This window comes from Ovis canadensis, chromosome 14, assembly GCF_042477335.2.
Source record: "Ovis canadensis isolate MfBH-ARS-UI-01 breed Bighorn chromosome 14, ARS-UI_OviCan_v2, whole genome shotgun sequence".
Taxonomy (NCBI): domain Eukaryota; kingdom Metazoa; phylum Chordata; class Mammalia; order Artiodactyla; family Bovidae; genus Ovis; species Ovis canadensis.
Genome location: NC_091258.1, coordinates 79,984,908 through 80,001,413, shown reverse-complemented (window position 1 = coordinate 80,001,413; position 16,506 = coordinate 79,984,908). Strand labels below are relative to the sequence as shown.

Below are 16,506 nucleotides of genomic sequence, written 5' to 3'. Positions count from 1 at the left end.
GCCGTCCCGGAAACGCCTATCTCCCTGGCTATCAATGGTCAATACTGGTGTAAACGCGCGGAGAGGGTACTTCTGGGTAGTGTAGTTCATGTCGCGTGAGCCGTGATGCGGTTCCGTTCAGTGCAGTTCAGTCGCTCAGTCGTGTCCGACTCTTTGCGACCCCATGAATCGCAGCACGCCAGGCCTCCCTGTCCATCACCAACTCCCGGAGTTCACTCAGACTCACGTCCATCGAGTCCGTGATGCCATCCAGCCATCTCATCCTCTGTCGTCCCCTTCTCCTCCTGCCCCCAATCCCTCCCAGCATCAGAGTCTTTTCCAATGAGTCAACTCTTCGCGTGAGGTGGCCGAAGTACTGGAGTTTCAGCTTCAGCATCATTCCTTCCAAAGAAATCCCAGGGCTGATCGCTTTCAGAATGGACTGGTTGGATCTCCTTGCAGTCCAAGGGACTCTCAAGAGTCTTCTCCAACACCACAGTTCAAACGCATCAATTCTTCGGCGGTGCGTCCTGCCTAATCACCTAGGCAACGACTCAGCGGCACCGCGATAGGCTCAGGAAAAAGCGTCATGGACGTCCATGAGCCTGGAGCCAGTGAGGGTCAGGATTTGGGCGTTTTCGCCTGGCCTCAGAGGGTGGGGCGGGACTTCCGGCGTCGCCATTGCAGTCTTAGTTTTGTGCCTGGCGGGGCTGCAGGAGACGCACCCTGGGACTTGAGGCGAAGGCCCCCTGGGGGACGTCCTGGGACCCTCTTCGCACGTTGGCACTCCCTTTTACCCTCGGCTCACCGCCCCTCCTTCCTAAGCCTCGGTTTCTCCGCGCCCCGCCTTCGTCCCAAGTTCCAGGGAGGCAGCTTCCGTTTCATACTGGGGACGGTCGAAGCACTGAGTGCGACCATCAACCTGCGTCACCCCTCCCAGTGTTTGTGGGGGGGTTCGGGTGAGCCCGCAGGCTCGTCACGGCCGCCGCCTGACACGGCCCCGCCCAGCCCACAGGCTGTGACCGGTCCTGCAGAGTCGCTGATGGACCCGGGGCAGGTGAGTGCCAGGTGAGAGGACACAGGTCCTCACCTGCTGAGATCCCCGCCCTTGTGACCCTGGGGTCTGTTAGGGAATGGTGGCGTCCCCAACTCGGCCTGCACATGAATCTGGGCCCCTGAGAGTCACTTTCCGCAGGCATCCTGAACCTAGGCCAGGAGTTATGTGGGGCGGATCACATGGGATAAGATCTGGAAAGGTGCCCGTGGCAGAGACCAGCATGTGCCAGTTGCTTGGAGGTGGGCATAAGGTGACAGTGTTGAGGGAAACGACAGATTGCCATTTATTCTGGTGCAAAGAGAGAGCAGGGGGACTGGAGACAGGCCAGGAAAGGGAGGCTGGGGTGCTGGGCCTCTGTTCTCAGTGTGGTGCAAGTCACGGGAAGTTTACAGCAGAGGAGGAGGTGATCTGAATCAGATCTTAACAAGCCTGTGGATGCTGGGTGAAGAGACTGGAAGATGGGGCGAGGTTGGAGGCCCGAAGATCACGGAGGAGGTGACTGCAGTAGTCCCTGTGTGTGGTTTTGGTGGCCAGAGCAGGGAGGTGCCTGTGAGGTAGGAGAAGTGGTTGGCTCCTGGATGTAATTTTTAGGGTGGACTAGATTTCCTCATCACTTCATGACAAATAGATGGGGAAACAGTGCAAATAGTCGCTGACTTTATTTTTCTGGGCTCCAAAATTACTGCAGATGGTGATTGCAGCCATGAAATTAAAAAACGCTTACTCCTTGAAAGGAAAGTTATGACCAACCTAGATAGCATATTCAAAAGCAGAGACATTATTTTGCCAACAAAGGTCCGTCTAGTCAAGACTATGATTTTTCCGGTAGTCCTGTATGGATGTGAGAGTTGGACTATAAAGAAAGCTGAGCACTGAAGAATTGATGCTTTTGAACTGTGGTGTTGGAGAAGACTCTTGAGAGTCCCTTGGACTGCAAGGAGATCCAACCAGTCCATCCTAAAGGAGATCGGTCCTGGGTGTTCATTGGAAGGACTGATGTTGAAGCTGAAACTCCCAATACTTTGGCCACCTGATGCAAAGAGCTGACTCATTTGAAAAGACCCTGATGCTGGGAGGGATTGGGGGCAGGGGGAGAAGGGGACAACAGAGGATGAGGTGGTTAGATGGCATTACTGAGTTGATGGACATGGATTTGGGTGAACTCCAGGAGTTGGTGATGGACCAGGAGGCCTGCCGTGCTGTGGTTCATGGGGTTGCAAAGAGTCGGACACGACTGAGCAACTGAACTGAACTGAGATTTCCTGATGTGTGGCAGGGAAATATGGTTGACCCTGAATATTTTTTCGGATGTGGAAGATGGTTCGAGGAGTAGATTTCAGAGGGAAAATAACTGTTTTGGCCATATCTTATTTGGAATGTCATTGAGACTGCCAAATTGAGATGTCAAGTGTATTTCATGCCAGGTCGAGACTAGAGATGTCTGCCAGCTAGAGGCTTGTGCTTGTACACTGTCTGCAGCTGTGAGCTGGGTTCAGGATGATGAACAAGCCTCTGAGTAGAGTGTAGACCTGGGATGACAAAATGAAGCACGGGGTCTTCCTTGGTGGTCCAGTGGCCAAGACTCCATGCTCTCAATGCAGGGGACCTGGGTTCAGTCCCTGGTCAGGGAACTAGATTCCACCTGCCACAACTAAGATCCCACACAATGCAACTAAGACACAGCACAGCCAAATAAAAAAAAAAGAAAAAACACAGAAGTAAGGTAGGATGACAGTGGGGCCTGAGTTTAGATTGTTTTACCTTTCTACAGCTCACAGGGAGTTGTGGCCATCCTCCTTATGTCCAGGGGGATTTATTAAGCTGCTGTAGTATCAGGGACAAAAAGGCTTAGCCCAAGCTAAGAGTTGCCACACCAAGAGTGGGGACAGCAGGTCAGGGATTTGTGTATTAGGAAAGGCAAGGACAGCTATGACTGGTGAAGGGACAGCATGCATAAGGTTAGAGCTGGAAGAGAAAAAGGGTGTTTGAGATTATTACTCCTGGTTCTGGGGTGCAAGGTTGGAGCAACAGAGCCAAGAAGGGAGGCTTTATCTAGAGAGGTGATGGCTCTCTCTGTTAGTGGGAAGTTTTTGCAGTCAAGGACAGTCCAAGGTTAGCATCGGATCCTGCTTGCCTCTGCAAGCTAAGTGCATACTGGTAAATGAATACAGCAGAACGTGCCTGTGGTGTGGCCAGGGAGAGGGACAGTGGTATTGTGGGATGTGGGAAGTAGAGGTATGAGGATTGATGTGTACGTGGTAAGGGAATGAGGCCTGATAGAGAGGCTTAAGGAAGAAAAGAGAGCCCAGATTTCCTTAGATTTGGAAGGTGTGACCTGAAGGACACAAGGGAAGTTGGTTAGTAGGGAGAGGGGTGTCATGTGACAACTTAGAGCTCAAACAGCATCCATCTACCCACCTTCCTTTTGTCTCTCTCATTAGGATTGGTCTGGAAACAGTGGCCAGTGGGACTGTGAGGAGAGCAGGACACCAGTGGGGCCAGCATCTGTGGTCTTCTCAGAGGTGAGGGCCTGGTGAAGGGATGAGCTGCAGGCGGGTGGAGGGAGGATGGACAGGGGTCATGAGGAGAGGAGATGCCAGTGGGACACGGGGCAGAACTCTGAGTCACACATCAAGGGCCTGAATGTGCCCGCTGGACCGTTTTGTTTGTTTTCCAGCCCACCTATTGGCCACCTGGCCTCGCTGTCTCCTCATGCGGGAGCCTGGTGGCCTTTGAGGAGGTGGCCATGCACTTCTCCAGGGAGGAGTGGGAGCTCCTCGATGAGGCCCAGAGGCAGCTGTACCACACTGTGATGCTGGAGACCTTGGAGCTCGTGACCTCACTTGGTAAGGCCCTCATGCCCTGCCCTGGCCTGGGGGCCAGCATCTGCCTTTTGTCTTCTCCCCATCCCCAAGCTGGACCAGGGACACTGCTTCCTACCCAGGTTTCCTGCTGTAGCTGCTGTGAGTGCTGGGCCTGGGCTGTGTGCACCCCCATTTCTCCCTGGGCAGCCTCATGAGGAGCCCTAACAGCTACTAGGTCCCACAGGGGCCTTGCGGGAGCAGAGGTTGGGGGTCGGGCATTCTGGCCTGAAGGGTTCTGCTCAACTTGACCAGTGCCTGACTGGCTGATCTAGTGTGGGGCCATGCCAAGGTTCTGCCCCTTCCCCAAGGACATTTTTTTTAATGGCTTTACTGATAGATATCATAACATTCACCCTTTTATTTATTTTTCTTTTACTAAAGTCAGTTTTAACGTTCACCCTTCTAAAGTGTACTGTTTAGTGGGTTTTCATGTTTTCAGTGTATAAATCTCACCATACTCCATAGAACTCCTTGAAGAGAACATAGGCAAAATATTCTTTTACATAAATCGTACCAGTGTTTTCTTAAGTCAGTCTCCCAAAGCAACAGAAATAAAAACAAACAAATGGAACCTAATAAAACTTACAAGTTTTTGCATAGCAAAAACTTTCATTTTCATAAGCAAAATGAAAATACAACTTAGAAACTGGGAGAAAATATTTGTAAATGATATGATTGACAAGGGTTTTAATTTCCAAAATATACAAACAGCTCATACAACTCAATAACAAGAAAATAACCCCACTGAAAAATGGGCAGAAGACCTAAATAGACATTTCTCCAAAGAAGACATACAGATGGCCAAAAAGCATGTAAAAAGATGCTCAACACTGCTTATTATTAGAGAAATTCAAATGAAAACTAAAATGAGGTGTCATCTCACACCAGTCAGAATAGCCATCATTAAAAAGTCTACAAATAACAAATGCTAGACAGCACGTGGAAAAAGGAACCCTCCTACACTGTTGATGGGAATGTAAATTGGTGCAGCCACTATGGAAAACGGTGTGGAGGTTCCTGACAAAATGAAAACCAGAGCTGCCATATGATCCAGCAGTCTCACTCCTGGGCATATATCTGGAGAGAAAACAGCAATTTGAAAGGATAAGGTTACTGCAGTGTTCACTGTAGCACTATTTACAACAGCCAGGACACGGAAGCCACCTGAATTCTATTGACAGATGAATGGAAAAGAGGTGGGGCATGTATACAACGGAATGCTACTCAGCCATCAAAAAGAAACAATGCCACTTGCAGTAACGTGGGTGAACCTAGAGATTATCATACTAAGTGACGTAAGTCATAAGGAGGAAAGACAAGTACCATGTGATATCTCTTATATGTGGAGTCTAAAATACAACACAAAGGAACAGATCTGTAAAGCAGAGAAAGTCTCGCAGATACAGGGCACAGACTTGTGGTTGCCAGCACTGGGGGTTGGGAGAGGGATGGACTGGAATTAGGAAATACAACCTATTATATATAGAATGGATAAACATTAGGTCCTACTGCGTAGCACAGCGAACTGTAATGGGAAAGACTATGAAAAAGAACGTATGTATAACTGAGGCAGTTTGCTTTACGGCAGAACTTAACAATAAAATTTTTTAAAATTAAGGGTAATCATAAACAAATGGACTTTTCTGGTGGCTCAGATGGTATAGTGTCTGCCTACAACGTGGGAGACCTGGGTTCATTCCCTGGGTCAGGAAGATCTCCTGAGAAGGAAATGGCAACCCACTCCAGTACTCTTGCCTGGAAAATCCCATGGATGGAGGAGCCTGGTAGGCTACAGTCCATGGGGTCGCAAAGAGTCCGACACAACTGAGCAACTTCACTTTCACTTTTTCAATAAACTAATATCAGCATACTCTAATTTTAGAACACTTTCATTACCTGAAAAGAAACTCTGTACCCTTTAGCGGTCACTCTTCATCCTCCCTCAACCTGTCCTGAGTCCTAGGCAACCACTAATCTACTTTCTGACTGTACAGATTTGCTTATTCTATTAATAGATATTTTATACAAATGGAATTATGCCATATGTGTTTTCTGTGACTGGCTTTTACTTGGCATAATGTTGTTGAGGTACATCCATGTTATGGAACATATCAGTAATGCTTCTTTCATTTTTATGGCTGAATAAAAAATTATTCACGGAGTTGGACACGACTGAGCACACACTGTACACACAATGACTGATGATGTTGAGCTGCTTTTCATTTACTTTCTGTCCATTTGTGCATATATATCTTTTTTTGAAAAATGTCTTTTCAGGTCCTTTGCCTCTGAGTTCTTGCCTCTGGTGAGGGCCCTGTCCCACCAGTGAGCCTTTCACTCTAACTCTGCCCCACCTGGCCTATTGGCAAACCCTTGGCCCATTCCTGTATGTATCAGTGACACATTTCTAAGGAGGTCACCCTTTTCACTGAGTGGAACACTCATGTTAACCAGAAATTTCTTGGCTTTCAGGCTGTTGGCCTGTGGTGGAAGATGAGGAGGTGCCTTCTGAGAGGAATGCTTCTGGAGAGGTGGTGTCACAGGTCAGAACTCCCAGTGTACCTCCTTCCATGCAGAAGGCTGACAGCTGTGACACGTGTGAGCCACTCTTGAAAGACATTTTGCAGCTGGACAACCATCAAAGACATACTGGAGAGACTCCCTGCACATGTTTAGCATATGGAAGAGAGTTCTGGTTTGGTGGAAATCTTCACCAGCATCCAGAGTACAATGGAGAAAAGCCCTTCCAATGGAACAGAGACAGGGACTTGTTTTTGAAGAGCTCAACAGACTCTCTGTCAGAGAAACCCATTACATGTGGGTTAGGTGGCCAGGATGTCTCAGACGGCCATGACCTGCTCCAGCCCCCAAGCTTGGATGGCAGTGGGGAGCCACATAGCAGCACAAAGGGCAGGGAGGCCTCACTGCACCCTTTCAATTCTGGGCAGCTCCTAGAGGTCCAGTCCTCACAGAAGCCCTTCAACTGCAGTGACAGTGGGAAAGCTTTCCAGAAGACTCCTGTCCTCCTCAGCCACCTGAGTGCTCACTCTGAAGAGACACCATTTAGATGCCCAAGAGTTGAAAATTCCTTAGAGGAGAAATCAGCCCTTACTAGTGACCAATGGTTTCACACTGGAGAAACATCTCATGTATGTAAAGAGTGTGGCAAGGCTTTCAGTCACCCATATAAACTGAGGAAGCATCAGAAATTCCACACAGGAGTAAAAGATTATGCATGCAGCGACTGTGGGAAAACTTTCAGCCACAAACTCACCCTTATTCATCACCAGAGAATCCACACAGGAGAAAGGCCTTACGAATGCAGTGAATGTGGGAAAGCCTTCAATAACAGGTCACACCTCGCTCGGCATGAGAAGGTTCACACAGGAGAAAGGCCTTTCAAGTGCAGCAAATGTGGAAGAGCCTTCAGCCAAAGCTCCAATTTCCTTCGGCACCAGAAAGTCCACACCCACATAAAACCTTATGAGTGCAGTCAGTGTGGCAAAGCCTTCAGTCGCAGCTCTGCGCTCATGCAGCACTGGAGAGTTCACACTGGAGAACGGCCATTTGAGTGCAGTGAGTGTGGGAGAGCTTTTAACAACAACTCCAACCTTGCTCAGCACCAGAAGGTTCACACCGGAGAACGGCCTTTCGGATGCAATGAATGTGGAAGAGACTTTAGCCAAAGTTCTCACCTCCTTCGCCATCAGAAAGTCCACACCGGAGAACGGCCTTTCGCATGTGGTGAATGTGGGAAAACCTTCAGCAACAGCTCCACCCTCATTCAACACCAGAAAGTACATACTGGACAAAGGCCTTACAGGTGCAGTGAGTGCAGAAAAGCCTTCAGTCGCAACTCCAGCCTGGTTCAGCACTGGAGAACTCACACTGGGGAAAAGCCTTACGAGTGCAGTGAATGTGGGAAAGCCTTTGCTCACAGTTCCAGTCTCATTGAGCACTGGAGAGTTCACACCAGAGAAAGGCCTTATGAGTGTAATGAATGTGGGAAGTTCTTTAGCCAAAAGTCTATTCTTACGAAGCATCAGAAAGTTCACACTGGGGAAAGGCCTTATGAGTGCACTAAATGTGGCAAGTTCTTTAGCCGTAAATCCAGCCTTATCTATCACTGGAGAGTTCACACTGGGGAAAGGCCTTACGAGTGCAGTGCATGCGGAAGAGCCTTCAGCAGTAACTCTCACCTCATTCGTCACCAGAGAGTGCACACACAGGAAAGGCCCTACGAGTGCAGCCAGTGTGGGAAAGCCTTTAGTGAAAGGTCCACGCTTGTCCGACACCAGATAGTTCACACCAGAGAAAGGGCCTACGAGTGTGGCCGCTGTGGGAAGGTCTTCAGCCGCCTCTGCAACCTTGCGCAGCATAGGAGGGTCCACAGCTGAGTGCAGCTGATGGAGACGGTCTCTGGGAGGCCTTCAGTCACATCAAGCTTCAGGCAGCAGACTGCAGAGAAATTCCCTAGTGTGTCACTGATGTGGAAATGCCTTCAGAAGCCACCCTGCCCTTTCTGAGTGGCCTAGGAACCTACATAGCACTGTCTCCCCTCTGGAGCATAAACCTCTTTCTAGCTGCGTGTTGCCTCTGAGAGGGTCAGGGAATGAACTGACCCCATGCTGGTTGAGAGATTCATTAATAAAGACACATGACATCCTACATTAATGTACCTAACAGTACTTCAGGGTACATGAAGCAAAAACTGATAGAACTGCAAGGAGCAATAGACAAATTCACAATTATACTTTGGGATGTTCACACCCTCCCAGATAATCAGTAAAGGCGTGGAAGACAACACTTACAACCAGCTTGACCTAATCAATATTTATAGAACTTCCTGTCCAAGAGGACAGAATAGACTTTTTTTTTCACATTCACACAGAACATTTACCAAAATGGAGCATATTCTGGGCCATAAAAGAAGGCCTGATAAAGGGAAAAGAAATAATACACGGTATCGACCTTGGCTGTAACAGAATTCAATAAGAAATCAAGAACAGAATGATGTGTGGAAAACCCTCATTCAGAAACTGAATATCACACTTATAAATAATCCATGGTCAAAGATGAAATCAAAAGAAGAATTTGAAACTACTTGCAATGAAAATGAAAACAGCATATCAAAATATGCGGGATGTCCCTAAAACTATATATATGTGTGTGTGTCCATGTATACTGGTGAAATATTAATAAGCCTTATGGATTGTAGAAGAATCATTAAATGCCAAGTTTTTTAAAGTTCCGACAAAAGAAGCAGACATGACTCAAGGCCATGAAGTTTTTCTTCACTGCAAGGTAAAAGCCAACTGCAGGGTCATGTGAGCCCCCAGAAGACAGACATAAGGACAGACTCGGGGGTCCTGAGGTATGGTGCACCAGGAGGGGCCTCACTCACACACTGAAGGGCCCTTCACAGCCGCCAGTTGTGTGCTCTCTCGAGGGATGTCTGCCTCCCGTGTCTTAGTCCATTCCACCTGATGTAACAAATACCGTAAACTGGGAGGCTTAGAAATAACAGAAATGTCTCACAGTCCTGGAGACCGGAAAATCCAAGATCACAGTGCCAGGATGTTTGGTGTCAGGTGAGGATCCTGGTTGACAGCCATCCTCTGTGTCCTCACAGGGAAGGAGAGGGGGTCCTTGGGGGCCTCTTAAGAGACCACTAATCCCAGTCACAAGGGTTCTTCCTTCATGACCTCGTCAACCTCCCAAAGGCCCCACCTCCAAATACAGAACACTGAGTGGGTTAGGTTTTAACCTAGGTATTGTGGGAGGAACACAGCATTCAGTATACCACCCTACTATGTCAGTTTCACGCAGGAGGGGCCTGTGGACTTCGTCCTGCCAGGGGAGTAAAGTCTGTAGGGCTCAGCAGCTGCTCACAGCCTGGGACGGGTGTGCCTGCACTCAGGTGAGTGCAGGACGGGGTAAGCACTAGTCTTTCCCTGAGGTCTCCTACCTTCTCGCTCCCCAGGGTCAGCTCCGAGAGGGCTGTGATCTGGGCCAAGGACCATCCCTCAGGGCCACCAGAGATTCCCCTGGTGTCCTACTGGGTGCCAGGCTTTTGCCTGAGCCCCATGGTAGATGCATTTCATCTCCACCTGATGTGCAATACAGAGATTTAACGTGCAGAGGGACTGAAGAACAGGGTTACTGCAGAGTAACCGCAGCTCCAAGAGAAACGAAGCACAGGCAAGAGTGACAGTGACCGCTGCTACTGCTCGCTTTTAGGGGGGCAGGAAAATCAGAGGCGGAGACTCCAGGAACCTTTTCAGCCAGAAGGAGTGGCAGTGCAGAGGCACCCAGCAGAGGTGAGCCATGGAGGGGCCACGGGGGAGAAGCAGGCCGAGAGGTCAGGAGACGGGTCATGCCGCCCTGTCAGTGGGGTGAGGAGTCTGGTCAGTCTGCCCTAAACCCCACCTGCCTGGACATCTGGGCCCTATTTGGCCCTGCCAGACTTTGACTCTGCTCCATACAGACCTCCATGTTGAAGGTGAGAGTTTGTTGCTGAATCACACAAAGACCCTGGGATCCTTGGCCTCTGGAGGAGAATAATTCAATCCGGGGCCTGTGACAAGGCTTGATCGCTCAGAGCTTTTGTGTAATAAAGTTTTATTAAAGTATAAAGGAGATAGAGAAAGCTTCTGACATAGACATCAGAAGGGGATAGAAAGAGTACCCCCTTGCTAGTGTTAGCAGTGGAGTTATATACTCTCCAATGAATCCAAAGAATGTCTGGAGGTTGTAAAGATCTCACCAGACCTACTCCCATAATTTACATTTTAAGATAACAGAATTAGCCAGAAGGTTTAATCCAGAGACCGCCTTCAGGCAGGATATATTATTGTTATATAATCCTTGTAAAGACCAGACCTACCCCCATAATACTGAAGTGGTTTGCCATTCCCAGTGTGGTCCACTGGAGAAGGGAATGGTAAACCACTTCAGTATCTTTGCCTTGAGAACCCCATGAACAGTATGAAGAGGCAAAATGATAGGATACTGAAAGAGGAACTCCCCAGGTCAGTAGGTGCCCAATATGCTACTGGAGATCAGTGGAGAAATAACTCCAGAAAAAATGAAGGGATGGAGCCAAAGCAAAAACAATACCCAGCTGTGGATGTGACTGGTGATAGAAGCAAGGTCCAATGCTGTAAAGAGCAATATTGCATAGGAACCTGGAATGTCAGGTCCATGAATCAAGGCAAATTGGAAGTAGTCAAACAAGAGATGGCAAGGGTGAACGTCGACATTCTAGGAATCATCGAACTAAAATGGACTGGAATGGGGTAATTTAACTCAGATGACCATTATATCTACTGCTGCGGGCAGGAATCCCTCAGAAGAAATGGAGTAGCCATCATGATCAACAAGAGAGTCCAAAATGCAGTACTTGAATGCAATCTCAAAAACAACAGAATGATCTCTCTTCGTCTCCAAGGCAAACCATTCAATATCACAGTAATCCAAGTCTGTGCCCCAACCAGTAACACTGAAGAAGCTGAAGTTGAACGGTTCTATGAAGACCTACAAGACCTTTTAGAACTAACACCTAAAAAAGATGTCCTTTCCATTCTAGGGGACTGGAAGGCAAAAGTAAGAAGTCAAGAAACACCTGGAGTAACAGGCAAATTTGGCCTTGGAATGCGGAATGAAACAGGGCAAAGACTAATAGAGTTTTGCCAAGAAATGCACTGGTCATAGCAAACACCCAACAACACAAGAGAAGACTACACATGGACATCACCAGATGGTCAACACCGAAATCAGATTGATTATATTCTTTGCAGCCAAAGATGGAGAGGCTCTATACAGTCAACAAAAACAAGACCAGGAGCTGACTGTGGCTCAGATCATGAACTCCTTATTAGCACATTCAGACTCAAATTGACGAAAGTAGGGAAAACCGCTAGACCATTCAGGTATGACCTAAATCAAATCCCTTATGATTACACAGTGGAAATGAGTGATAGATTTAAGGGCCTAGATCTGATAGATAGAGTGCCTGATGAACTATGGAATGAGGTTCGTGACATTGTACAGGAGACAGGGATCAAGACCATCCCCATGGAAAAGAAATGCAAAAAAGCAAATGGCTGTTCTGGGGAGGCCTTACAAATAGCTGTGAAAAGAAGAAAAGCGAAAAGCCAAGGAGAAAAGGAAAGATATAAGCATCTGAATGCAGAATTCCAAAGAATAACAAGAAGAGATAAGAAAGCCTTCTTCAGCGATCAATGCAAAGAAATAGAGGAAAAGAACAGAATGGGAAAGACTAGAGATCTCTTCAAAAAAATTAGAGATACCAAGGGAACGTTTCATGCAAAGATGGGATTGATAAAGGACAGAAATGGTCTGGACCTAACAGAAGCAGAAGATATTAAGAACAGGTGGCAAAAATACACAGAAGAACTGTACAAAAAAGATCTTCACGACCCGGATAATCACGATGGTGTGATCACTCATCTAGAGCCAGACATCCTGGAATGTGAAGTCAAGTGGGCCTTAAAAAGCATCACTACGAACAAAGCTAGTGGAGGTGATGGAATTCCTATGAGCTCTTTGAAATCCTGAAAGATGATGCTGTGAAAGTGCTGCACTCAATATGCCAGCACATTTGGAAAACTCAGCAGTGGCCACAGGACTGGAAAAGGTCAGTTTTCATTCCAATCCCAAAGAAAGGCAATGCCAAAGAATGCTCAAACTACCACACAATTGCATTCATCTCACAGGCTAGTAAAGTAATGCTCAAAATTCTCCAAGCCAGGCTTCAGCAATACGTGAACCGTGAACTTCCTGATGTTCAAGCTGGCTTTAGAAAAGGCAGAGGAACCAGAGATCAAATTGCCAACATCCACTGGATCATGGAAAACCCAAGAGAATTCCAGAAAAACATCTATTTCTGCTTTATTGACTATGCCAAAGCCTTTGACTGTGTGGATCACAATAAACTGGAAAATTCTTCAAGAGATGGGAATACCAGACCACCTGACCTGCCTCTTGAGAAATCTGTATGCAGGTCAGGAAGCAACAGTTAGAACTGGACATGAAACAACAGACTGGTTCCAAATAGGAAAAGGAGTACGTCAAGGCTGTATATTGTCACCCTACTTATTTAACTTATATGCAGAGTACATCATGAGAAACTCTGGACTGGAAGAAACACAAGCTGGAATCAAGATTGCCGGGAGAAATATCAATAACCTCAGATATGCAGATGACACCACCCTTATGGCAGAAAGTGAAGAGGAACTAAAAAGCCTCTTGTTGAAAGTGAAAGAGGGGAGTGAAAAAGTTGGCTTAAATTTCAACCTTCAGAAAACGAAGATCATGGCATCCGGTCCCATCACTTCATGGGAAATAGATGGGGAAACAGTGGAAACAGTGTCAGACTTTTTTTGGGGGGGCTCCCAAATCACTGCAGATGGTGACTGCAGCCATGAAATTAAAAGACGCTTACTCCTTGGAAGAAAAGCTATGACCAACCTAGATAGTATATTCAAAAGCAGAGACATTACTTTGCCGACTAAGGTCCGTCTAGTCAAGGCTATGGTTTTTCCAGTGGTCATGTATGGATGTGAGAGTTGGACTGTGAAGAAGGCTGAGCGCCAAAGAATTGATGAGTTTGAACTGTGGTGTTGGAGAAGACTCTTGAGAGTCCCTTGGACGGCAAGGAGATCCAACCAGTCCATTCTGAAGGAGAACAGCCCTGGGATTTCTTTGGAAGGAATGCTGCTAAAGCTGAAACTCCAGTACTTTGGCCACCTCATGCGAAGAGTTGACTCATTGGAAAAGACTCTGATGCTGGGAGGGATTGGGGGCAGGGGGAGAAGGGGATGACAGAGGATGAGATGGCTGGATGGCATCACGGACTCGATGGACGTGAATCTGAGTGAACTCCGGGAGTTGGTGACGTACAGGGAGGCCTGGCGTGCTGCGATTCATGGGATCGCACAGTCGGACACGACTGAGCGACTGAACTGAACTGACCCCCATAATTTACATTTTAAGATAACATGATTAACCAGGTTTAATCCAGAGACTGTCCTCAGGCAGGATACATAATCCTAAGGAATGCAGAGGAAAAAAGAAAGTTTGTCCTGTTTCCCTCTTTGAGAATTCCAGACCCCTCTCTCCTTGGGGACCCCTAGACTTCTTATCAACCTGCCTAGGAAATGACTCTCTCAAAGGCAGACAGTTACCACACACAGGATTACACACACATGGCCCAAGCAGGCCTGGGGTGGCGTGTGCCTTACTGCGCTGGAAACGCCGAGCAGACTGGCCGGGAACTCCCTGCCCCCTGGCTGCGCCTCTCCTACCAGCGGGGTGTCTGAGAGGAACTGCTGCAGCTGAAGGCGGCAGCAGCCTTTATGTTCCAATCCGGACCATGGCCCTGGCTGAGCACCACTCGGCCCCAAGCCTCCAGGCGGGGCTTGGCTCTCCCCAGACACGCCTCCACTAACGTTTTCTTCTTGACATGAAGCACTGTTTGTAGACCCGAGACACAGTGACAACCACATACCAAGTTTTGCTGAACTGACATTTGCCTTGTAAAAGAGTAGTTTCCAACATTTTAAAATCAAAGGGCCCACAGCCAGCAGATCTGGACCTACATGTGGGTCAACAGCTTCCTTCCCTGGAGCCCTGTGATAGCAACAGCAAAAAGTCAAGGCTACAGTGTGCAGACACACCAGGAACCCCAGCCAGGTCACGAAGGCTGCATCCCAGTGTGACGGGATCTTCTCTCAGCCCCAGGGTGACGGCCAGGAAGTGAACGTGCCCGGAAAGGCTCTGAGGATCCAAAGAACCTGTAGGTTATTTGCTGACAGTGACCTTGGACACAGAACAGGCTTGAAATGCCTGAGAAACTGCCCGCCTCATCCCCTGAAACCACGTTCCCGGCACAGCCATGGATTCCTCTTTAGAACCAGCTCAAGCTTCACATGTGCCAGGCCCCCCACCCCACAGGACTCCTCTCTGTGCTCCTGTGCCCACTCATTCTGCCCAGCAGCCCCTGCAGGACATACGGCCACTCTCAAACTTACCTCCATGTTCTCAGTTTCAGAGAGCTCAGCTTCTGAGCTGATTCTAGAAGCAGCTTCTCCTGGCTGGCACTGGAGGTTGCAGAACTTTCCCCAGAAACAAGGAGCCCAGCTGGTCCCTGCGCCCATTCACACGGGGACCTTCTACCCACCACTCCATTCTCCAGGCAAGCTCTGGGCCCAGAGGTACACCTGACATCCAGGCCAGGGATCCGCCCACAGAGCCCCTGAGTCTTCTCCCGGAGGTCTGAAGCTCCAGTGCAAACTCAGCCAACCTTGACTGGAGCTGGCCTCTGCCATCCTGCTGTCCCCACTGAGGCAGACAACAGTCAGGGACCTCCAGAGAAACAGCGCTCTCTATTTGTGAGCCCAGTTTGGTTCTCAGTCCTCGCACACACACAGATCAGAGCGCACAGATCAAGGGTGGCGTACACCAAAAGGTCTTTATTAGACATTTCAGAACCGCGTGAGACAGTCCCAGGGCTGGACAAATGCACGACAGGGACCAAACGTGGCATCCAGAGAGTCCATAAAGATGGCTAACCTTCCCTGGAGGCCCCTGCAGCCACTGCTTAGCTACTCTTGGCCAGAGCTAGGTCACGTCCACACCTGAACTGGCTGTGGGCAGGGAATAAGACCCCATATGGAACCCAGCGCCCATGACTCTCCCTTATGGAGGAGAGAGCGGCTTCCCGGAGCACACAGTCACTGGTGCACGCTACAGGAGCTGCCAGCTCGGAGGGGTGGGACGGCTCCTGTCACAGGGACTGGCGGTGGCCCAACACAGAAAACAGCCGGCCGGGCCGGAGCACAGCACACCTGCCCCAGTCAGTGTGGGCGTGGGGCGGCGGGTTCCGCTTGCAAACGGCCCCTCTCCAGCCTCCCTTCTGGACTGAGAACCTGAGCAGGCGCCAGCCGCGGCCGATGGCTTCCTGCGTGTCTGCCGGCCCGCTGTGGCCTGCCTGCAGCATGGACCTTCCTGTGCTGGAGGAGGGTCGAGCCGTGTTTGAAGGCGCGACCGCACTCGGGGCACTCATGGGCCCGCTCCTCGGTGTGGAAGCGCTGGTGGCGGTTGCGGTAGGACCTGGTAGTGTAGGTCTTCCCGCACAGGCCACACTCGTAGGGGCGCTCGCCGGTGTGGACCTTCCGGTGCTGGTACAGCCCCGAGCGGGTCACGTAGGCCTTCCCACACTCGCCGCAGCCGTAGGGCCTCTCCCCCGTATGCACCCTCTGGTGCAGGACGAAGCTTTGGTTGTATTTGAAGAGCTTCCCGCACTGCCGGCACTCGTACGGCCTCTCTCCGATGTGCACCTTCCGGTGCCGAATGAGAGTGGACAGCACGCTGAAGGCCTTCCCGCACTCGCCGCACTCGTAAGGCCGCTCTCCGGTGTGGATTCTCTGGTGCAGGACGAGCGCGTCCTTGCGGTTGAAGGTCTTCCCGCACTCGGCACACTTGAAAGGCTTGATGCCAGAGTGAACCTTCTGGTGCTTCCTCAGTTTAGAAGGGTAACTGAAGGCCCTGCCACACTCGCTGCACACATGGGGCGCCTCTCCA

General features: G+C 49.3%; 2 protein-coding genes across 5 annotated transcripts in view; one reads left to right on the top strand and one right to left on the bottom strand.

The window, feature by feature from the left end:
* Positions 1–629: 629 nt before the first annotated feature.
* Positions 630–10,536, top strand: ZNF132 (zinc finger protein 132). Of its 4 annotated transcripts, XR_011248959.1 has the most exons (6): positions 630–1,036; positions 3,478–3,558; positions 3,714–3,882; positions 6,373–9,491; positions 10,141–10,220; positions 10,388–10,536. XR_011248959.1 is itself a non-coding variant. In XM_069552276.1 (4 exons), the coding sequence occupies exons 1-4, from the start codon at positions 1,022–1,024 to the stop codon at positions 8,295–8,297; spliced, it is 2,190 nt and encodes a 729-aa protein (XP_069408377.1). In that variant the 5' UTR covers positions 659–1,021; the 3' UTR covers positions 8,298–10,536. The 4 variants fall into 4 exon arrangements, 1 of the variants encoding a protein (XP_069408377.1); XR_011248958.1 differs by having other exon boundaries at positions 6,373–9,204; positions 10,141–10,536; XR_011248957.1 differs by having other exon boundaries at positions 10,141–10,536.
* A 5,153-nt stretch (positions 10,537–15,689) lies between these two features.
* Positions 15,690–16,506, bottom strand: part of LOC138419407 (zinc finger and SCAN domain-containing protein 22-like) — a 58,986-nt gene continuing 58,169 nt past the window's right edge. Inside the window, 1 exon segment of the mRNA XM_069552286.1 lies at positions 15,690–16,370. Within this exon segment, the coding sequence (XP_069408387.1) occupies positions 15,780–16,370 (591 nt within the window). The 3' untranslated portion in view covers positions 15,690–15,779.